Source organism: Mesocricetus auratus, unplaced genomic scaffold (assembly GCF_017639785.1).
Source record: "Mesocricetus auratus isolate SY011 unplaced genomic scaffold, BCM_Maur_2.0 Super-Scaffold_100676, whole genome shotgun sequence".
NCBI classification, from domain to species: Eukaryota; Metazoa; Chordata; class Mammalia; order Rodentia; family Cricetidae; genus Mesocricetus; species Mesocricetus auratus.
Genome location: NW_024429266.1, coordinates 99,804,081 through 99,827,596, shown reverse-complemented (window position 1 = coordinate 99,827,596; position 23,516 = coordinate 99,804,081). Strand labels below are relative to the sequence as shown.

General features: G+C 39.0%; 2 protein-coding genes across 13 annotated transcripts in view; one reads left to right on the top strand and one right to left on the bottom strand.

Moving 5' to 3' along the window:
* LOC121136717 (STAM-binding protein-like) overlaps window positions 1-23,444 on the bottom strand; it is a 40,489-nt gene extending 17,045 nt beyond the window's left edge. For 8 of the 12 annotated variants that reach the window (XM_040737635.1, XM_040737625.1, XM_040737636.1 and 5 more), the window contains exons 1-7: window positions 23,338-23,444; window positions 17,903-18,108; window positions 16,561-16,626; window positions 12,618-12,717; window positions 11,130-11,322; window positions 1,498-1,571; window positions 335-549 (exon numbers count right to left, since the gene is read on the bottom strand). In XM_040737635.1, the coding sequence (XP_040593569.1) occupies window positions 335-549; window positions 1,498-1,512 (230 nt within the window). In that variant the 5' untranslated portion in view covers window positions 1,513-1,571; window positions 11,130-11,322; window positions 12,618-12,717; ... (1 more) ...; window positions 17,903-18,108; window positions 23,338-23,444. Of the gene's footprint in view, window positions 1-334; window positions 550-1,497; window positions 1,572-5,572; window positions 5,719-11,129; window positions 11,323-12,617; window positions 12,718-15,118; window positions 15,234-16,560; window positions 16,627-17,902; window positions 18,109-23,337 lie in introns of those variants that run through there. The other 4 variants (XM_040737626.1, XM_040737627.1, XM_040737628.1 and 1 more) reach the window with 4 other exon arrangements.
* On the top strand, window positions 17,022-17,761 carry LOC101830360 (cell division cycle-associated protein 4). The gene is given in 4 exon segments (XM_013121449.2): window positions 17,022-17,074; window positions 17,076-17,569; window positions 17,572-17,607; window positions 17,610-17,761. Coding segments are annotated over 4 exon segments (735 nt in total).
* Window positions 23,445-23,516: the final 72 nt, after the last annotated feature.

Here is a 23,516-nt window from a genome sequence, read left to right as displayed (position 1 = left end):
CAATAAGCCTGTGGCTGGATGCCTTGGTGGACATAGAGCAGTGAACACACTCACCTATGCTGACACATCCTGTATACCTGACAACTCTTACAACTAAAATCTGGGCCATGTGGTCACAAACTACACTTGAAATCCCATATTTGTTATACCACAGCCTTTGGTCCTCATGTCTTTCAATACTAAGGAAAAGCATGTGTCAGAGTTGGCAGAAATCTGACTAACAGATGTCTTTGTCAAGTTCAATGAGGTTAGCACAGGTCAAAAGCATGAAGAGGAGGACATGATTAGTGATGAGTCAGTAATAGGAAAGGAGACAGAAATTTTCAGCACTCACGTTAAAAATTTGTGGTACTCCACAAATGCTTCCTCTTCCAGTTCTTTTCTTTGAAGGTCAGCTGCCACCTTTATGAGGTCATCCTTCATTTTTACATATGTCTTCAATGGAACTTTCTTGCTGACCTCAATTGTCATCCCCACATGAATTAACATTTGGAAACGTTCTTGGGGTGGAAGAGAAACATCTCTGTATGTTCTCATGGCGCCCCTTTTCTAAAATAGAAAGAGAAGATGGGGAACATCAGAAGTTGTCTCCTGATATTCTGATATCCAGTTATTCTAGCTATAAATAACCGAAACACATATTGTGTGTGTGTGCCTGTGTGATTGAGAGACAGAGGGAAAGAGAGAGAGACAGAGAGAGAGAATCTTTCACTAATGAAATTAGAGTAAATAAAGAACCACATTTAGTGATTCAGCTCAGTAAATTTAGTGAACAAATCATAGCCCCATCCTAGGATCCCTCACTATGGTTGAAAATGGTTGAATAGGATCCAATGTGTAGCAGTTAACTTCAGGAACAGATCTTACAAACAGAATTTCTATTGAGACAACCTCTAGAGAAATCTACTATCAGTGGTTGTGCACACATCAGAGGGTTGTGCATAATCATAAACACAGCAATTTGCACATAGACTTCTTCTGATATCACCAATGGCAAATAGGGAGCACTCCAGCTTGGAGTAAACTCGAGCCTTCCAAATTGCAATCCCAGCTACAAACAAAAGGGTTTGTGAATGTGTGCCCTCAATAATGTAATTAGTACCTGTGATACTCAAGTCTTGGATAGCTTTTTCATGACAATGTGCAAGAAAATCTCAGTTCCTGATGGATAAGTATTCTAGGAACTTAGCCTGAGAAGCTACAGGAGGAAATAAACCTCCATTGAGCACAGCATTGCACAAGCCTGTCTTGAAAGTTTTCTAGAGAGACAGTGTGTTTGAGAGCAGAAGCACAATGAATTCTAAACACAAATTACTCTTTGTATTGACCTGTTTGCTGTGATTCTACTGGTAAGAAAAAAGAAAAAGTGAGACATGATCACTAGGGAGAATAAAAGTGAGATTCACTACTTAAAATAAAAAAAGACACCAGGTCTTTAAATTGTCCCCATATGATTGCAAGGAAAACAACTTTCTTTTCAGCAGCCATGATACTTACCGCATTTGGGTCCATAGCAGTGAAAAGTCCTGGAAAGCTCTGTTGGTGTATGAGCCAAGGTTCAAAAATTTTGCCTGTCAACAGATATATAATTAGGAAAACAAATCCTTTGCTTCTCCAATAATCAATGTCAATTTACGCAATTCTCAAATAGATGACATAGAAGCCAGAATCTGACTACAATTTCAATGGAAAAAACAGGGATTAAATAAAAAAATTCCAAGAATTTACAATGCAGATCAACTCAAGATAGCAGTGGCTACTGGCATCTACAGAACCATGGAGCAGCTCCAAGGAGCCCGAGAGGCTCATAGAGGTACAGAGGGGAGAGAAGACAGCAGCAGATGAATCTGAAAGAGCAAAAAGCATCTCAGAAACAACTAAAACATTTCAAGTCTCAGGGGAAGGCACTTCTCAAAAACAGTGTCATTATATTGAAATAAAAAAGGTTTCAAAGAGCAGAGCAGAGCTCCATGCACAGGCAGAGGGAAGTGAAACTTGAGATACAGAAGCTCACAGTATTAGAGATGGAGAATTGTTCTTTATGAATTGGGCCTCTTTAAAAGAACTCTAGACACTGTCCTGTATCTGAATGCCATGCTGGTTTCCATAGTCCAGGCTCACACCTAAAACATTGTAGAAGTCACTGCTGGGTGCTGTCACTGGCTGTTATGAGCTAGGAAAGTCCCTTTTCAATGGTGCCTATGACAGCAGACTCATCACTGAGAATGAGAGACTTATCACAGAAGACTTTACCTCCCTCAAAATAAAGAAAAGAGTCAAGACCATGAGACACTAAAGAGAGTCCATAAATTGTGATAAAGGTGCTAAAGTGTTGTTCTAAACCCATGATTGCTCTGGCAGGAGGACGTAGTTATGTATAAGGAGGGACTCAGTTATCCTTAAGGGGTGAGACGTTGACAATTCTCCAAGGAGTATATGGACAACAACAATTAGACTTGCTACACTCACTTTTCTTTTCATTTCTTTGCTTCTTTTTTGGATGCACAGAGGTATGGCATGATGGAATGGCAGGATTAGGAAATTAGTTTGATTAGATGAATTGAATAAATTCTCCAAATAATGAACAAAAATATTATGATGGAAAAATTACAAAGAATTTTAACGTGAAGAAAGATTCCTTTAAATTTGGAAAGGGCTTTACTTTATAGGATATGTTCTCTGGGAATTCATTATGTAACAGACGGTGTCAGTCATGAACTGGTGGTGACTCAGCTACTCAGCTCCCAAGTGCTCATGGAACACACTTGACCAGACAGTTAGGAAACTGACACTACCTTGAGTTAGTTGGTTTGGAAGATCACAGTAAGGAAGACAGATGCTTCCTGTGCTTCATACATGAAACACAGTCCCGGTCTCTCCCATGAATGTCCAGGCCTAACTGATATCCCCCAGGTCTAGAAAGGTTGCTAACTGAACCAAGACCTGGACACAGATGTCTATTCAGTAAATTCAGCCAAGGCAACCTTGGAGGCAATCATGGAGGAGTGGCAGATGTGGCAGGCAGTTCCCCTGACATCTCAAATGCACTGCTCCACAGCACTAACATGGAAATGCTAATGTGGAAAACAGGGTAGAAGGAAGAATCATGGCCCTTACTTGTCCAGACTACATATCCATCTCTTTCTCTTCTTCAGCTGGAAACAGTCCCAGGAACTCTGGTTTCCTTCCCTATAGCATGGTTCTAAAGACTCAATTCATCAGAAGGCCCTGATTCTGGCCATCCTGTTTTTTTTTTTTTTTCACCAAGTAAAAGTACATTTAGTGATAGGGGGAGAAACAGAATTTCCAAATTCATAACACTAGGAAAGGACCAATCCAAGACTACAGTTAGGACACCAACCAGATGTTCAGCACTTTCCCCTTCATCCCACATTGTTTGATCCTTCCCAATTTGGGGAGCTGTCCAACTAAACAAATATTAAAATTTCTTTTCCTACCTGACATCTTCAAGTCAGGAACAATGAACAAAGGAGTAGATAGGGACAAAGGAATGAGAAAACAGGTTGTAGGTTTCAAAAGGAGTAGGATATGAATAAAGGGATGAGAATACGGGTTGTTGGGTTTCACAGTCAAAGGTCCACGTCTGTGCAGAATAAAAGATGCTCAACACTGAGGAACGTTTTGTCAGTTATTTCCAAGGCAACCTCAAAACTCTATCTGGTGCTTATTGGCTGAGGGGGAATGATGTCATCAAGCAGGTGAAAGCCAATAGGTATCCAAGAAGACATTTGTTAAAGGGGCAGACCGAACACCTGTAGGAAGACTAGAGTGGCCATAGAGCTGAGTGGCAAAAAAATTAGAAAGAAAGGAGCATGGATTTTGTCACTTCAAGACGTTATTTTAAATATTCTCCTAACGTTTAGCTTAATTTTATATTAAATTATATCATCCTATAATGATAATTCGAAATTTGCCACAATTTTGGAGTGAGAGAGATGACCCAACTGTTAAGAACACTAGCTCCTCTTGTGGAATATCTGTGTTATATTCCCAGTAATGGCAAGATGACACAGACATCTGTTAGTCCACTGGTACCAGGAGCTCCTGAGGAGCAAACAATGACAAGAACAGGAATTACAGGACATAGTGGATGAAGTGGTCATCCCTGCTGGCAGTAAAAAGTTTCTGGGATAACAATTACATCTGTAACTCCTGGTGACACGTTTTACCTGACACTCTGTGAGCTTCTCAAATGAAGATATATGGAAAGGTTTCTGAGGAGTAACAAGGAAAGAAAGATCAGTCCTTATTACATATATTCAGCATGGTACCATGGTGAAGATGTCCCACTCCACACAAAAAGCACTCCAACGTGAGCATCAATAACAATATCAAAGGGAAAAGAGCTTCAAGACACAAGACAACTAAGGGAATTCTCTAAGAAGCAAAATTGGGAAAGATAAGCAGGAAGTTGAGAGAAATTACAAAGGCAAGCAATAATCCTAAAGCTCAAGAACATAAACCTACAGACTCTGGTAAGCATAACAGAGTTTCTAGACTGATCAATACAGACCTAAGAGCTTCCTTGGGCGACATCCAATGTCATGCAATACAAAAAAGCTAACAGAGACCAATCTACATACAAAGGTCAAGGAGGAGGGAGAGAAGACTTGAGATAGAAGTGACACATAAGGGATAAAGTCTAGGATGAAGGGAAGGAGCAAGAGGGGGTGAAGGATGAAGGAACAGAAGGAAAATGGTTAGCTGAGGGAGGAAAAGAGGAGAGGAAAGAAGGGAGGTGAAGACCAATGAAGAACAGGAGGAATGAGGAGCAATAGGAAGAAGAGGCATAGATAGGGATGGGGAACAAGAAATAGGTGGAGGGAAAGACTTTGAATCCGGTTGGGTATTAAGAGATGAATATACAGTGAATAACTTTAATTCAAGGTTTTAAATGATTATTATGTTCATTTACAGATGAAAATTGAGAGAGATTAATTGAACAAGCTTCCCGAAGTTGAACACTCTAAGCTGAGGTAAGGCCTGAGCACGGTTAGCCTGGCAACCAAACTCCTGTGGTTACAAATGTATCATGATCCACATTTCAATTGCTTCTCTCACTGTAAATCTCATTTGATAATAAGAACAACAGTTTAAGACAAAACCACTTAGGATGTGTAGAAGTTCTAGACAATATTCTGTATAGATAATCTTGTTACAAGATAAGAATTCCTGTCTGTGCATGTATTTCCAAATCAAATTGGAAAGTTGTTGCTAGTATAGCTAGCAATTGTGCCTTCATTGGACCGATAAATATATTTCTTGTTTGACATTTTAATAGTGTAGGAGAAACAGCCCAATCCCTAATAGGAGAGTTTCTGAGGATCCTCCCAAAAATGATGGGAGAACATGTTTGTTTTATGAAGCCAGCCTGCTATCAGAGAGGGGCATTCCAATTCCAGCTCAGAGGAATTCTGAATTCCTGATATCCTGCAACTCAATCAGTAGGATGATTATCTAATACTGGCTTATAACTAACCCAAGGATTAAACAGCCTTAACATTTCAGGATGTCTTGAAGATCTCCTTGGCCAACATCTCCTGAGACTTACACACACATCAGGCACTTGTAATTGAGCAGGCATATGGCTTCTGGCAGAGCCATTTTCTACCCATGCAGGATACCATCTTTCAGATCCTCAAACTTATTTTTAGTCTTCCTGGAGATACTGTCCCCAACCTTTCAGGCACCGAGATGATACGATGATGCCATCTCTGAAAAAGAAACATTCCCAACTGAGGGTGACAAGAGTCTGTAAAGCCCTACCATTGCCAATGTTATCAGGAGACAGGCTTCCTGTAAAGTCACATATTAGTCAGATTTTGTAGCAAATGTGAGAAAGTCCATTCAACTACTGGTTGAAAACCTCCCATCACTTGCAGCTACTGATCCCACAAGAACAGGATTCAACAGGCATGTGTGTTGCTAGGAAGCACTAACTTATGAATTAAGGATGTCTTTATATTTTAGATCAATGGAATACTATTCAGCAAAAAAAAACAATGGAATCCTGACAATTGCAGGCAAATGGATGGCACTAAAAGAAAACATCCTGAGTGAGGTAACCCAGTCACAAAATGAGAAACATGGCATGTACTCTCTCATATATGGATTTTAGACACAGGTCTGGGGAGTGCCAGACTCCAATCCCAATGCCAGAGAGTTGGGGAAACAGAACCATCATTCAGTGGCTGATGGAAGCAGAGGCAGACTCCCACAGCTAAACACTGAGCTGAACTCAAGAAATTCAGTGACAGAGTGGGAGGACTCATGAGCAAAGGGATTAAGACTGGGCTGGTTAAACCCCCAAACCAGCTGACCTTACAAGGGTTAGCTCTTGAATCCCAGACTGATGGCTGGGATCTAGCATGGGACTGATCAAGACCCCCTAACGTGGGTGTCATTGAGTAGGCCTAGGTAATCTATTGAGTCTTGGGTAGTAGATCAGTATGTATCCCGGGTATACAAATGGACTTTGGACACCCATCCAACAATGAGAGATGCACTCTCACCCTGGACTCTGTGGAGAGGGTCTAGGCCCTGCCCTGTATGAAATAGTAGACTATGGACACCCCTATGGAGGGCCTCACCCTCCCTGGGGAAATGAGGGGGTTTGGTGGGAGGGTGTTGAGGAGGGAAGGGAAAGGGAGAAGGTTGTGAAATTGACATGTGAAGCAACCTTGTTTCCAATTTAAACTTAAATTTAAATTAAAAAAATAAAACAAAATAGAAAGTCTTTGTATTTGAGATCAAGTGGCAGGTCTCTTAACTCCTAGTTGCCAGCACTTTCCTAGGGACACAGAGCATGATAACACCTCTTAGTAGTCTGCTAAACTCAAAAAGTCCCTGCACACTGACCCAAAAGCAAAAACATGGCCATGCTCAATCCTTCCACTTGAATTAATGCACATGTCTGATGTGACCCACAACAATGCTGTAGAAGCAGGTGCCTTGTTTGAGGCTGGCATAGTTACAGAAGGTGCTAAATGACGTTCAGATGTCAACCTATCATATGTGTTATTCTCTGATGGAGCTTACCCCTGTCCATTCAAGCTCTGCATGTATATCAACTCTGAAAACAGTTCTTTTCATTTTATGAAGCACTGTGATATCTTCCCAATGTATGCATTGTTGTGTATTATCACATGGGATTTGTGTATGTCATCTCACGATTACATCTCAGTCTTATGGGCACAGATATCTGTGGTTGATCACCAAGACAACTTTTCATTAGGTATATAAATTGGTATGTAGGAAATGTGCAAGGACATGCTTCATAACTAGATCTTTTTCTACTACCTGGACTGTAGACACTTATTACCTTGCTTTGTTCCTTTGACTTACACTAACTGCACACAATCTCCTCATTTAAACCTCACAACACATTCAATCTAGACTTTCTTCTGACACTATCATGAACACAGACTAATCAATTTCTGGGAAGTAGATGTCAGAGACCAGTCACGATGTGCTCTTGCACCAATGATTCTATCCATTAATATTTTATTATACCCTGGGATTAACGTGAACCCAAAACATGAAAAATAATAAACAAATCAGTCAGAGAAATGCTTACATTGTCATGTCTCTTTCAACACATCTGAGATACAATTAGGAGACCACAATGACTACTGCAATTGAATTAGCAATGTACAATTGTCCCTCTTGCAATATAACACAAATAAGTGTCCCGAGGAAATAGACAAATTCAATTCAGTAGTTGAAACCCTGAATTTCACTTCTGGGAATGACTATGGGAAATGATCTGTAGTTAGGATTGATAGAGAGGGGCCAAATCTATGCTCAGAAATATGACACAAAGTAGTTAGAGATGTAATACACGAGAACATTTGTTGAGCAAGTCAGAAGAATCATGCCACTGAACAACAGTTCTCTGTGGTCTCTGCTTTAGCTCATATGTCCAAGTCCTGCCTTTTCTCCTGTTTTGGCTTGCCTAGAAAACAATTTATAAAAACACATGATGGAAGGCAGTCGATCTTGCTCCAATTTGTTTTTGATCAGTGCTTTATCATACCCATGAAGCAGCAATAAGGAACACTCATAGACATTCATACACACAAAAAATAACACAATAAAAAAGAAAATATCATGCATTCAAAGGCAATACATGCATAGTGGAATCCTCAACTCAAACTGTAAGTACCAAGAAGGCAAACTATAACCTACTGAAACACACAAAGATTCTGAAGGCTAGCCTACATGAGTATGTCTACTAGGAATGACCCCTTGGTTAAAGAAAGAAACAAAACTTCCTTAGAACATACAAAACACACCAACTATACCCATTAAGTCATGACTTCAGAAGATGCCCTGTGTTCTGAGGGACTGGAAAACAGTCCTATGAAGTGACAGCAATAAATAAATTGTACTAAAGTCTACAGAAGTGAAAAAAAAACTTTAAGGACTTTGAGAAACACTAGAAAATTCACAGGAATTAACATTTGTCCATTAATCTGAATGTTGGAATATAATGAACTCAACTGCCTATGAAAATCCTCAAATGTACTCCCGATGGAAGGCATTTAGGATTCCTCTAGGCCTTCTCTTCTCTCTCTCATTGTAAGATGCAGTCCCCCATACTCATGCCTAGCTCTGTAACATAACACACTGAAAGCCTTGTCTTCTGCCTCTGCTACCATCACCTATGAGTCCCAAAGGTATGTCCCTTGGGCAACAAGTAGGCTTTAGGGGGAACCACAACTTTCAGAGATCCAATGCTCCCAGGCTCATCCCCAGCTCTGTATTAGGAAACCTGCTGCACTCTCCCATTCCTCTCTGACCCCATTCATAGCGTACAGAAGAACGTCATCCAATGTTCCACTCCCAATATCAACCAAGCAGCCCAGTCTCCAACATGTGCAGACATTCCCTGTAAAAACACAGATAGCAGGACACACAGCAGACAAGTGGCAAAAACAAAAATCTCTGAAATCCTTAGAGAGAAAACTGATCCAATAAACAAAGCATCCATGTAACAAAAAAAAACCAAAAACAAATGAAGAAATCTGCCCATCGACCTCATACTTTTCCCAAACCCAGATGCTCAGAGTCCAGCAGAGCAACATGTTGAACAACACAGAGGGAGGTATGTCCCCTATAGATACGAGATATTACTGTACTGAATGTGCCAAATATTTGTACATAGCTGATAGACATGACACACAACAACAAAATAAAAATATATCAAAACAACAAACAATAAAATGATTAAGTAATATCATATGAAGATGATAATGGTCCACATATAAAACATTTAACCAAGCTCAGAACTAAGTATTTGGAGGAAATGCAAAAATCCAAGCACACTCAAGTAAATAATAGAAGATATCAACAAAATACATCCAACACCGAAAAATGGAAACAAAATACATGAATAAAATACAGGAGAGGGTGCTCTGGAAATGAAAAATATGGGATTATGAACAGTAACTACAGAGGAAACATTGCCTAAAAAATACAAGAGGTGGGTGTGAAAATCTCAGGCTTTGAATGTATGATAGGAAAAACAGATATATGGGTTTAAGAAAATATTAATTCTAAAATTATCCTGACACGAAACATACAAACATTCCAGGACACTTTTAAAGGCTTAAACATAAGAGTAATTGCATTAGAGGAAGAAGAATCCCAGCTCAAAAGCCCAGAAAATATTAGCAATGAAACCATTGAAGATCATATTCCTATTCAAAGGAGATTCCTGGCACGTAAAAGAAACAAACAAAACACCATAATGACTGGAGCAGAAGAGAAATTCCATGGACACATAATATAATAAGTACTGAACTGATACTAAAGACAAGAATATTAAAAGCTTTAAGAACATAAAGGACCATGTTACTAAATTACAATTGACATCTCAGTGGAGATTCAAAGAGCCACGAGGGCACTGACAGAAGTGCTCCAGACTCTAAGAGACCACACATACTAACCAATACTACCACACCCTACACAACATTCAATCCCCAGACATGGAAAAATTAAGATACTACATTATAAAATCAAACTGAAACTATATCTGTCTAAAACAAAGCATTGGAGAAACTGCTAGAAACAAAATTCATACCTAAGGAGAGTAACTAAATCCATGGAAACCCATGGAAAAAATATCAAACTAGAAAAACAACAAGAAGGAAAACACACATGCACATGTGACCACACTGAAACACACACAAACACACACACACACAAACACAAGCACACCCACGCACACACACACACACCAATTAAAGAATGAGAACTAAAACTACCAATAAAAAATAAAAGATTTAAAACCATTGGGTTTAGTTAGATTTCAATATCTAAATTGACCAATACAAAGACAAAGACTAACAAAATGAATGTGAAAACAGGATTCGTGCTTCTGATGCAAGAAAGACACACATCTCCACATCAACAATAGACATTACCTAGGTGAAAGGACTGGAAAAATATTTTCCAAGCCTGGGGGCATACGGAACAAGCTGCTGTGCACACTTCTATATCTGAAAAAAAAATAGTCTGGTCTACAAAGCTACAGAAAGAATCCCTGTATCAAAAATATTTAAAAAATTATTACTTGATGATGTATTGTAGTCTATTAAATTGGAATTCAGTAGAGAAAATAGAAGTAGCAAACATTAAGCAACACACACACACAAACACAGACACATACACAGATATATAAGATTATACACACAGACACAGGCACACACACATAAAAGATTATACACAGAAAGACACATAGACACACACCCAGCACCTAGGGAGACTGATACACAAAGATAATGAGTATGTAGACATTTTAGACTAAAACAATAATAAAATAAAGAGAAAATGAAAATATTATATTATTCAGTCAATTAGTCAACAACCAGATTACTGTTTAGCTCTTCTCAGAGGAGAACATAATAAATCCCTAGCTCTAAAAGCCAGGAGGAAGTAAAGTATAATAATGAGGTAAGATGGGGCCACTGACTTCCTTAGTGTGACAAATCTCATCCAGAGATGGGTGGACATTTTGAAGATCTGGGTCACTGGAGGAAGATTGTCTGCATTACTTCTTAACTGAACAGTTCTATGCATCTGCCTCCCTGACACAAAGGCCCTACCTGGTCCTCCAGATTCCACTGGCTTCTTGGATCAATACTGTCTACATCACTGGTCCTCCTAGTCCATTAGTTGTCTATATCCATCTCCTCTTCACTGCTGGTCCTTCTGGTTCCAGCAGCTCCCAGGATCCATCTTCTCCGCACGTGATGTCCAGAATAGTTCCTCTGGTTCCATTAACATCTGGTCCATGCCCTTTATACACAGAACAGAATTCATGATGCTTTGGTCTTCTTGCCTTTGCCCACTATTTTTCCTTCCTCCCTTCTTTCCTTCCTCCATTGCTCCCTTCCTCCCTCCCTTGATTCCTCGTTTCCTTTTCCCCTTTCTGTAGCATGATAAACAAAAGACCCAGAGACTGATACTGGGGTTTTCAAGCTGAAGATTACAAAAGCAAAGCAGTTGACACTGTCTTTTACCCTACCTCAGAATGAAAGACTATACTGGCTCCACCAAGCATCAGACTATGACCTCTCCTCAGTGTGGCTAGAAAATCCTGAGACGTCAATGTCTTCCTATCCTCAGTGTGGCTGGAGAATGAATGCCTGGTACTCTACTAAAGATCCTGCTCTTATCTTTTATACCCCTTTAGTGCTGGGTTTAAAGGCGTGTGCTTCCAGGTGCTGAGAGTGTTTTTGTGTTAGATGTTTCTCTTTAGGACTGGATCAATCTTTTGTATATCTGGGTAACCTTGAACTTACAGTCTTGGGATGAAAGGTCTATGCCTGATTTCTATGGTTTGTGGGTTCCTTTGCTTTTGGAATCCTCAAGCAAGCGTTACTAAATCACACATAATATATTACCACACCTTTATTCTTTTTGTGTGACATTTTCTGACATTATATAATAAAATTTAGATATTATTCCTACTGCCCTTTCTCATACTTCTCCCTCTCTTGCTGAAACCACCATCCCTTTCTGCTGTCATGTCTTCTGTAATGTATAACTTGCTAAGTCAAGTTGGAGTTTCTTGCCTAAGTGTATTCAGGATGTCATTTTCTGAGAAAAGGGCAATTTGTCAGGGGCTACACCACTAAAGAAAATGCCACCCATTCCTGAGCAATCATTAAGAAACTATTGTCCCTCAGATGGAAGTAGACCTGGGAAACCCATATCATCCATGATGAATGTTGACAAGCCCATTCCTGTGCAGGTCTTGTGTGGGTCACATTTGCTCTGTCATTTCCAAAACTGTTTGTTGTTGCTGCTGCCATTCTCCACAGTATCAGCTCTTACAGATTCCCTGACAACTTTCTAAAATGTTTTCTGAATCTCAGAGGTTTGAGATAACCATTCCATTTAGGGTCCAATTGTCTCCCAGCACTGATGTTTAGAATTTTTGTGAGTGATCAGCTTCTGCATCAATGACCACTCACCGTTTTCTTTATGAACTATCTGTGTATTGTGATTCAAATGAATCTCTCTTCTCTTTCAGCTGCTTTGACCATGGGTTTTGTGACAACAGTGAGAAGAATAAGTAACACACTTACCTTCCTTTAACCCAGCACCTCCTATGTCAAGCTGGTATCAAACAATATTCTCAGACACCTTCCACTGTGAAGTAACAAAGTCAAGTTGCCAGAGGTGGGTCTGGAAGGAAGAAGTATATCCTACTGAATCAGGAAATACATGACTGGTGGTTCTCAGCAGCATTTGAAGACACTGTCATTCACATATTCTAGTATTCAGAAGTATGATTTTATTTAAATGGATGTATTTCTCCTAAAGGCCACTTTAGAACAAACTTACAAGGATTGAATTGAATAGGAAACACTTTGTAAATACACCTCATGTGACACTTAATACTTGGTGGTCTGAGGTGTCTAAATACAACTACTGGAGAGTAGTTTTCAATTTCAGGAGAAAATGTTGATGTTTTAGAATTTACATAGCTCTTGTCAGGATTAGTTAATAGCCTTGGATCCCAATGATAATCTGACTATGAATCAGGCAGAATCCTTCCTTCCTTCCTTTTTTCCTTGACTCATTCCTTCTTTCCATTCTTTCTTTCCTGCTTCCTTTATTCCTCCCTTCATTTCTTTCTTCCTTTCTTTCCGAGATACAACTTCAGAAACTGAATTTGTTGAACAATCTAGCCTGTGCTTTCAGTATCAACACCACAGAAATATACAAAATTAAAAAATGGGTAATATTGACTTTGATTCCTCTGATATACACTACCTAACCAGTACATGGTTCACTAAATTTCATATACCACATTCTATTTTCAGATTAAATTTATTATCATTATACATTAGCATTTATCCTTGTGCCCTCAATCTTCATATAGTTTGGCTCATGCAGGTAACACCTGGTTACAAACTCATGCCAAATACAGAGATGAGTTTTCCAAAACCCATTTTGTAAACACTGTGGTTGGAGAAAGGGTGATTAAGGAAGTGGGACTTATTACTATTTTCACTGCAGCATTATGAAAATTTACTGTTGGAATGTCTGTAATCCCACCTACGTCAAAAGGAAGAGACAAATATATGAGAACTTTTGAGCCAATCTGGGTTTCATGGTGAGACCCTTATGTCAACAAAAACAGAAAAAAATCTTAGTACAGACAAGAGAGCCATTGGTGCTTCAAATATTTTGTGATTTTTTTCTGACAAATATTTCATAGTAACTACAGATGGCTGTATAAATGAGAGAAAAAAGCCACAAAGTTGAGTTTGCAAGATGCAATATATCTTAATAAGTACTTGAGACAAAGAAAAGTGGCCTAAGTAAAAAATCCTTCCAGAATGATCTATTTCATGTGTACTGATTTGTGTGCTTATAATGAAGGCTCCTAGAGAAAGTCACTTTTAATGTAGCAACCTTTATACAAATCTTAATATTTAAGAGAATAAATAATAAAACATAATTACAGCATACAAGTGATTCTTTTTTTGGTATTTCGAGACAGGGTTTCTCTGTTGTATTTTGGAGCCTGTCATGGAACTCGCTGTGTAGACCAGGCTGGGCTCAAAGTCACAGAGTTCCGACTGCCACTGCTTCCTGAGTGCTGTGCTTAAATAAAGGCTTGCACCACCAACGCCTGGCTATACAAGTGATTCTTTAATGAGATAAATTAAATGCTTAATATCTTAAAAGTTTTTTATTCTTATTTATATAGATATGAGAATGTGCATTCCCCATTGTTAATAAAGGTGTTGGATTTCATAGAGCTGGAGTCACTGATAATTCTGAACTGCCATGTGTGTGCTATGGCCTGACAGCCCAACTCTTAATGACTTTTCTGAAGCTTTTACCTTATTCATTCTCTCTCTCTCTCTCTCTATCTAATTATCTCATGGTGATACTGAATATTTTTGAAAAAAATATTGGGTACAAATTACTTCTTAATATAAAACTAGAGTTTGGCTACTTATAAAACAGGAATGTACATATGGATAAATTTGCCCAGCTTTTAGCGCTGAGTCAAGAGCATCAAAGCAGGTTTTCAGCCTTTCACACCAATGGTTAATCTGATTTTTCCTCTGTAAAATAGAACAGCTGCCATTCACGTCTTATTAGAGTAATCAGAGAAATGTATGAAGCCTAAGGTGAAAGCATATTGGCATTTTCACTGCATATTTGTTACACTGCTTACAACTTGGGTTAGTATTATTATATGCAGTATAAATTAGGAAAAGTAGATAATCAAAATGTTACTTGAAATAATGTAAATCTGACAGTGCATCAGGCTGTAGAAAAGAATGAGCATGGACTGATCTGTGGAGACACAGCTTGAAGTTCTTCATATCTCGCATGTCCATTGCTCAGTCCAGACTATATCTGATTTCTACCCATAGTCTCCCACAAGGAACCCTATTGTGTTTGTCTTCACATTAGTTCAGAACTATGAAACAGTGAGCCCAGAAGTAAAAAAAAGTATGAAGATTTGTGGCTTGGGAAATATTAAAGACTGACTATAGTAAATTATATGATGCATATTCTACTGTTATAACACTTAATAACCCCAATGTTATTCCAAACTTACAGATGGAGACACAGCTACACAGAGGATAACTAAGCTTGCTGAACTTGCAGTCTCTAAATACTGAGAGTGACCACTGTTGCTCAGCAATCATGAAGGTAGATTTCTTCTTTTGTGCCTATTAATGAATTAATGAATTAATTTGTACCTATTAATTAATATTGTCTAAAAATCTACACATATGACTTAGAGTTTGAAAGCTTACAAGCTATGTGAACTGACATAATCAACAACTAATACTTTTGCTTTCTCCATTACCTGGCCTCCTCAATACTGGATATGAAATTAGACTTTCGAATCCTCAGATGCTTTAAAAACTCAAACAAACAACAGGTAGAGTTGGAGCAAAAATATTATTATATTCTCATTGGAAGAAATAATTCATTCATTAAGTATTGTTATTCCCTTAATAATTAATTAATTTCTTACTACTAATTGTATGATCTTCAACTATGCAAATTGTTTTAGAAGAGAAGATACACTTTAAACAGAGTAAGTTGAGAATACCTAAATTGTTATAGCCTTTTCCAATAATAAAACAATTAAACTTTAACTTAAAGGAGAATAAAATGCAAACTAGCCAAATACAACTATTTGAAAATAAGAAGAATGGGAAGATGACTGGGCTAATATGTGGCAACATTAGATTTAGGTGGTGCTTTCTAATATATGAATATAAAATACAAAAAGAATTAACTGCTTATTAACTCACTAAAGATTTCATAGAATAAATGACTAGTTTAAAAAATAAGTAATTACATATGTAATGTTAGGGTATAACTTATACATATAAATAATCTAACCATCGATTATACTGCAAGATTTTTTTGTAGGGAAATGTATTGCTGGACATTTGCATAGAAAAATATTGGTACTGAAAATTGTATATCTGGGTAATGGAAAAATTTTGCTTTGCTATTAGGGACAAGTACGGTAATGATGGATTTAAGAATAAATGGTTTACCAAGAAACTGGTCATCTTGCAGAGGTTTTATGTGGTATACAAGGTAAACAAGATGTCATAAATTAAAACACATTATAGACTATGTTTCTTATGCCTTGCTGAAGATTGAGCTACGGGCTTTGTCCAGGCTTTTCTAAGTATCACATTTCTTAATTTGTACATTATTCAAGAAAGGTCTTACTGACACATCAGAAACATGGTCACCTCACCTTGCAAATAAAAAGAATTGTCTGTGATCTCACATCTATACTCAGGGTTTGTCCTCAAGAGGGCTTGCCTTCACAATCTTCTGTGTTTTATCAAAGCTTTTTCCTAACTGCTAAAACTGTGATGAAAACTAAGGCTCTGTTAATGAGCAATGTCCTCAGAGGTAAGTCTCTGGCTGAAGAAGTTCACTGCAGCCAGATGGTTCTCAGCCTAGAAGTGAAATCCTGATATCATTAGAAGTAATGTCAAAATATCTGTCCCCCAACACTCTCACCTAGTTCTCCTCATGGTCAGAGTCCGTGTCTCCCATTGGATCTTTGCCATATATTTTCCAGAGTCACTTGGGAAATAGTAAGAGAGTGTAAGTTCCATGTATCATTGGGGTCATGATATACAATTCCAGTGCTTTGGGAACAATGATGTCTGTGCACGACCCCAGGGCATACTGCATATCACCATGGTAACATCAAGGACGCAATGATGTAGTGTCACCATTGCCGGGAACACACAAACCATAGTTCCAGGAGTCAAGGAACACTCATCCTTTTCCTGGTTCTTATGGATCCTTGTGCCTCCTCCCTCCTTCAATCCATCTCTCCCTCATTTCCTCCCTCTCTTTCTTTATCTTTGATTAAGGGATATGTACAACCATTTTTCTTCTGTTTCTCCTGACTGCAGTTGCTCAGAATTACCAGCCTCACGGGATGGTGGGCCTTCCTTGCTGTGCAGGACATGATGCTTGCTAGAGGGCTGAAGAGGAAATACGGTCCCCAGGAAGAAGGAGAAGAGGTTTGGGCACTGTCCCTCCTATAGCCTGTAGCTGCAGTCACTCCTGGACAAGTCCCTGGACAAGCTCCAGCTCGGCCACCTGCCAGTGGAGCCCAACCTCTGCCACTCAGTCCTTATTGCCCACACAGTCCGGCTGATCCCGGAGGAGATGAGTCGGGATGGTGTGCGGCATGGGATCACACCCCGGAATGTAGAACGGACACCGACTGACCGCCTGGTCTCCCCAGAGATCCTGTGTCGTACAACCAGGGCAGCTGACGGGGAGCACCCCACTCCTGAACTGGAAGGCGGTTCCCTGCAAAGCTCGGCTTCTGAGCTCCCCATGGTCAGCTCAGCACAGGGGCAAAGGGGCCCTCAGAGCAGCCTCTGGGAGACAGACAACCCACAAGAAAACCAGGGAGGCTTTCAGAAGACATTGGACCAGATATTTGAGACCCTGGAGAACCAAATCCCCAGTTGAGTGGAGGACCTCTTCTCAAATGCGGACAGTTCCTACTAGACCTAGACACGGTGCTGACGGGAATGATGAGTGGACCAAGCCCAGTCTCTGCAGCGACCTCGAGAGCTTTGCTGCTGCCCCACCTAACAGCTCCACCTGCAAGTCTGGCCTTCTACAAAAGAGAAGCCTTATGCTTGTAAGAACTGTCAAAAACCTTTATTTGCTCCAGTCTTCTGAACAGACATGAAAGGATTCATACTGGAGAGAAGCCTTATGCTTGTTGGCGTTGTGGAAAATCATTTAACTGCTCCAGTAGTCTGAACAGGCACGCGAATATCCACAGTGCCGAGAAGCATTATCTTTGTAGGCATCGTGGCAAGACATTTACCTTCTCAATCCTCTGAAAGTTCATGGAAGGATTCAGAGTGTCGAGAAGCTTTATACACGTAGGCATTGTGGAAAAGCATTTAACTGTTCCTATAATCTGAACGCCTTTAATCCCAGTATTTGGGATGCAGAGGCAAGCAGATCTCCGAAAGTTTGAGGTCTACAGAGGGAGTTCCAGCACACCCTCCAAAACAATACAGAGAATCCCTGTTTTGAAAAACCAAAAAAAAATTTGTTTATAGGTTATTTTGTTAATACATTTTATTCATTCTAAAATTTGACCAATATGTAAGTTGTCTCTTACTTACAACTTCCAAGTTGACCTACATTTCTTTTATTACATATTGTAATTAGAATTTCTTTTTATAAAAGTTATTTAAACCATAAGTCAATGCTTAGTTTGTCATCATCTCAACTGTGATTCTATAAGAAGTCTAAAATGCACGTCTTGCTCAGAGAACATAGTAGCTTCTCTACTATGGTTCAAATTCATTTTCTTGAACAATGGCCTCATCTTGGAGATGAGAATTTAGGCTCTGCCTCTCTCAAAATGTAAAGACTGAAAAAAATAACAGCCCAGTGACTTTTGATTACTTAAGTTATTAATATGATTAAAATATACCCCCAAATATTTTATTTCTCCCAAATAATTGCTTGTCCTTTCAACTTACTTCATTTGGATTTTAACTAATAAATTGAGTCTTATGTTGAGTTTATTAAAAGAATTTCCCTGTCAAGTTTCATCCAAGTGTTATATGTCAGCCAAAAAATTTTGCTTAATAAAAACTTTAAATGTGATCCTGGTGGTGGGAGGCAAAGCACCCCAGCATCCTAGTCTCCTGCTCTACCCATGGGACTAGGTAAATCAGGGCCCATTTCTGGGCCACCTGCCTGTGCTTGGGTTCTACCATTGCAGCTTCCATCCTGGTGACAGGAGCCAACTCACCCCAGCATCCTAGTCTCCTGGTCCACCCATGGGACTAGGATCCCAAGCACCCCAGCATCCTAGTCCATTTCTCCACCCATAAGACAAGGAAGTGGAGAGGTACCAGAGCATTGGACTTGCCTGAACCCACCAGAAGGGAACCCTGGTCCCACACCCACCAGGAAAAGAAAAGGCACCTTCTGGGACCCACTGGAAGAATGTATGGGAAGGAGACAATATAAAAGCCCATTGAGCAACAACAAAACCAATACGACTCCGCTGGAGTCCAGAGACCCTAAACCAGTAAGACCTGAACATCCCAACACAAATGAAGTAGAAGAGAATGACATTAAAAACAACTTCATGAAATAGAGGCTCTCAAAGAGAAAATCCCTTAAAGAGATGGAAGAAAAACCAAATCCCAAAAATGCAGGAAATGGATGAACAGACAAAGCAAAAACTGCAAGAAACAATTCAAACAGTGCAAGGGATGAAATCTGAAATAGAAGCAATAAAAAAAAACCACAGTCTGAAGGAATGCTGAAAATAGAAAAGCTGGGCAAATGGTCAGGTACTACAGATGCAAGCATAACCAACAGAATACAAGAGATGGAAGAGAGAATCTCAGGTGTTGAAGATATACTAGGAGAACTAGATTCATCGACCAAAGACAAATTTAAGTTCAACAAATCCCTAACACAAAATATCCAGGAAATATGGGACACCGTGAAAAGACCAAACTTAAAAATAATAGGTATAGAAGAAGATGAAGAAACCCACCTCAAAGAGGCAGAAAACATATTCAACAAAATCATAGAATAAAACTTTCCCAACCTAAAGAAAGGCATGCCAATGAAGGTGCAAGAAGCTTACAGAACACCAAATAGAGTGTATCCCAGAAAAAAAATCCCCTCAACACATAATAATCAAGACCCCAAACATATAGAATAAAGAAAGAATATTAAGAGCAGCTAGGGGAAAAGGCCAAGTAACATATAAAGGCAAACTTATCAGAATCACACCTGACTTCTCCATGGAAACTCTGAAAGCCAGAAGGTCCTGGATAGATATTCTACCAACATTAAGAGACACAGATGCCGGCCCAGACTACTATACCCAGCAAAGCTTTCAATCACTATAGAGAAAACAAGACATTTCATGACAAAACCAGATTTAAACAATACATATCCACTAACCCAGCCCTACAGAAAATTCTGGAAGGAAAACTCCAACCCAAGGAAGTTAACTACAACCAGAAAAACATAGGCAATAGATAATCCCACTTTACCAACAGGCAAAAGAAAAAGTGATAGAAATCCAAATACAATTCCAACAACAACAACCATTCCAAAACAAATAAGAATGAGATATCAAATGGTCATTAATATCCCTCAATACTAATGGTCTTAACTCGCCCATAAAAAGACACAGGCTAAAAGAATGGATTTGAGGACAGAACCCATCCTTCTGCTGCATACAAGAAACACACCTCAGCTTCAAAGACAGATGTAACTTCAGAGTTAAGGTTTGGGAAAAGATTTTCCCATCAAATGGACCCAGGAAACAAGCAGGGGTAGCAACCTTAATATCTAACAAATTAGACTTTGAACTAAAATCAGTTAAAAGAGATGAAGGAGGTCACTTCATACTCATCCCAGGAGAAATCCACCAAGATAAAGTGGCAATTCTGAACATCTATGCCCCAAATACAAAGGCATCCACATTCGTAAAAGAAACATTACAAAAACTCAAATCACATATAAAACCTCACACACTTATAGTGGAAGACTTCAACACCCCACTCTCACCACTAGACAGTACTACCAGACAGAAACTTAACAAGGAAACAAAGGAAGTAACAGAAGTCATGACCCAATTGGGTTTAACAGACATCTATAGAACATTCCATCCAAATACAAAAGAATATACCTTCTTAGTGACACACGAACCTTCTCAAAAATCAACCACATACTTGACAACATAGCAAACCTCAACAGGTACAAAAAAGTTGGAATAACTCCATGTATCTTATTACACCACTATGCTTTAAAGTTAGAATTCAACAACAACACAAATCGCAGAAGCCCTGAAAACTCATGGAAATTGAGTAATGCACAATTGCACCATTCCTGGGTCATAGAAGAAATAAAAAACGAAATTAAAGTCTTCCTAGAATTCAATGGGAATGAAGACACAACACACCCAAACTTATGGGACACTTTGAAAGCAGTGCTAAGAGGAAAGTTCATAGCACTAAGTGCACACATGAAGAATCTGGAGAATAGTCACACTACAGAATTAACAACACAACTGAAAGCTCTAGAACAAAAGGAAGCAAACTCACCCCAGAGGAGCAGATGCCAGGAAATAATTAAATTGAGGGCTGAAATCAATGAAGTAGAAACTAGGAAAACAATACAAAGAATCAATGTAACAAAGAGTTGGTTCTTTGAGAAAATCAACAAGATAGACAAACCTTTATTCAAACTTACCAAATGGGAGAGTATGAACATGCAAATTAACAAAATCAGAAATGAAAAGGGAGCCGGGCGTTGGTGGCACACGCCTTTAATCCCAGTACTCGGGAGGCAGAGGCAGGTGGATCTTTGTGAGTTTGAGGCCAGCCTGGTCTACAAAGTGAGTTCCAGGACAGCCTCCAAAGCTACAGATAAACCCTGTCTCGAAAAACCAAAATAAATAAATAAATAAATAAATAAATAAATAAATAAATAAATGAAAAGGGAGACATAACAATGGACAGTGAGGAAATCCAGAGAATCATCAGGTCATATTTAAAAAAATTATACTCCACAAAAATCTGAAAATTTAAAGGAAATGAACAATTTTCTGGATAGATATCACTTGCTAAAATTAAATGAAGAACAGATAAGCAATTTAAATAGGTTTATGACACCTAAGGAAATAGAAGTGGTCATCAAAAGTCTCCCAATCAAAAAGAACCCAGGGCCAAATGGCCTCAGTGCAGAATTTTATCGGAAATTCAAAGAACAGTTTATAGCAATTCTTCTCAAAGTATTCCATGCAATAGAAGTACAAGGGTTTTTGCCAAACTCTTTTTACAAGGCTTCAATAACATTGATACCCAAGCCACACAAAGACACAACTAAGAAAGAGAGCTTCAGACCAATATCACTCATGAACATTGATGCAAAAATAATAAAATACTGGCAAATCAGATCCAAGAACACATCAAAACAATCATCCACCATGATCAATATGTTTCATCCCAGGAATGCAGGGATGATTCAACATATGAAAATCCATCAATGTAATCCACCATATAAACAAGCTGAGAAACAGAAATCACATGATCATCTCACTAGATGCTGAAAAAGCCTTTGACATAATCCAACACCCAATCATGATATAAAGGTCTTGGAGAGATCTGGGATAACAGGAACATACTTAAACATAATAAAAGCTATAAACAAAAACCAACAGCCAACATCAAACTGAATGGAGAGAAACTCAAGGCAATTCCTCTAAAATCAGGAACAAGACATGGCTGTCCCCTCTCCCCATACTTCTTCAATATTATACTTGAAGTTCTAGCTAGAGCAAAAAGACAACAAAAGGAGATCAAGGGGATACAAATTGGAAAGAGGTCAACTTTCACTGTCTGCAGTTGATATGATAGTTTACATAAGTGACCCAAAAAACTCTACCATGGAACTCTTATAGCTGATAAACACCTGCAGCAAAGTGGCAGGGTACAAGATCCACTCAAGAAAATCAGTAGTCCTACTATGTACAGATGATAAAAGGGCTGAGAAAGAAATCAGGGAAATATCACCCTTTACAATTTCTGCAAACAACATAAAATACCTTGGGGTGTCACTAACTAAACAAGTGAAAGACCTGTATCACAAGATCTTTGAATCTTTAAAGAAATTAAAGCAGACACCAGAAAATAGAAAGATCTCCCATGCTCTTGGATAGGTAGGATCAATGTAGTAAAAATGGCAACCCTGCCAAAAGCAATCTACAGTCTCAGTGCAATCCCATCAAAATCACAGCACAATTCTTCACAGACCTTGAAAGAACAATTCTGAACTTTATGTGGAAAAACAAAAGACCCAGGATAGCCAAAACAACCCTGATCAACAAAGCAATGTCTGGAGGCATCCCTGACTTCAAGGTCTATTATAGAGCTGTAGTCCTGAAAACAGCTTGGTATTGGCACAAAAATAGACAGGTATACCAATGGAATCGAATTGAACACCCTGAGATTAGCCTACAAACCTATGAACACCTGATTTTCGACAAAGAAGCTAAAATTATACAATGGAAAAAAGATAGCATCTTCAACAATTGGTGTTGGCATAACTGGATATTGGCATGTAGAAGACTGCAGATAGATCCATGTCCCAGCACTTGGGAGGCATCGGTAGAGGTAGACGGATCCACAAAGCGAACTCCTGTCACGGAAAAGAAAAAAAATGCCTGCCACCATGTCTGGCATATTTGTTTGGTTTGAGTCAGGGTCTCACCACGTCTTGTTTAATGCCTCTGAATTCACGGAAGCCTGCCTTCGTTAAAAGTTCAGGCAGCAAGGCGAAAGCCCGACCTTCCTGAAGTTTAGATACTTCAGGCTGAGGGTGCGGCTAGAGTACATTTCGCCAATCAGAAGCTAGATTACTAACAGAGCTGTCCAATCAGGAGCACGGGT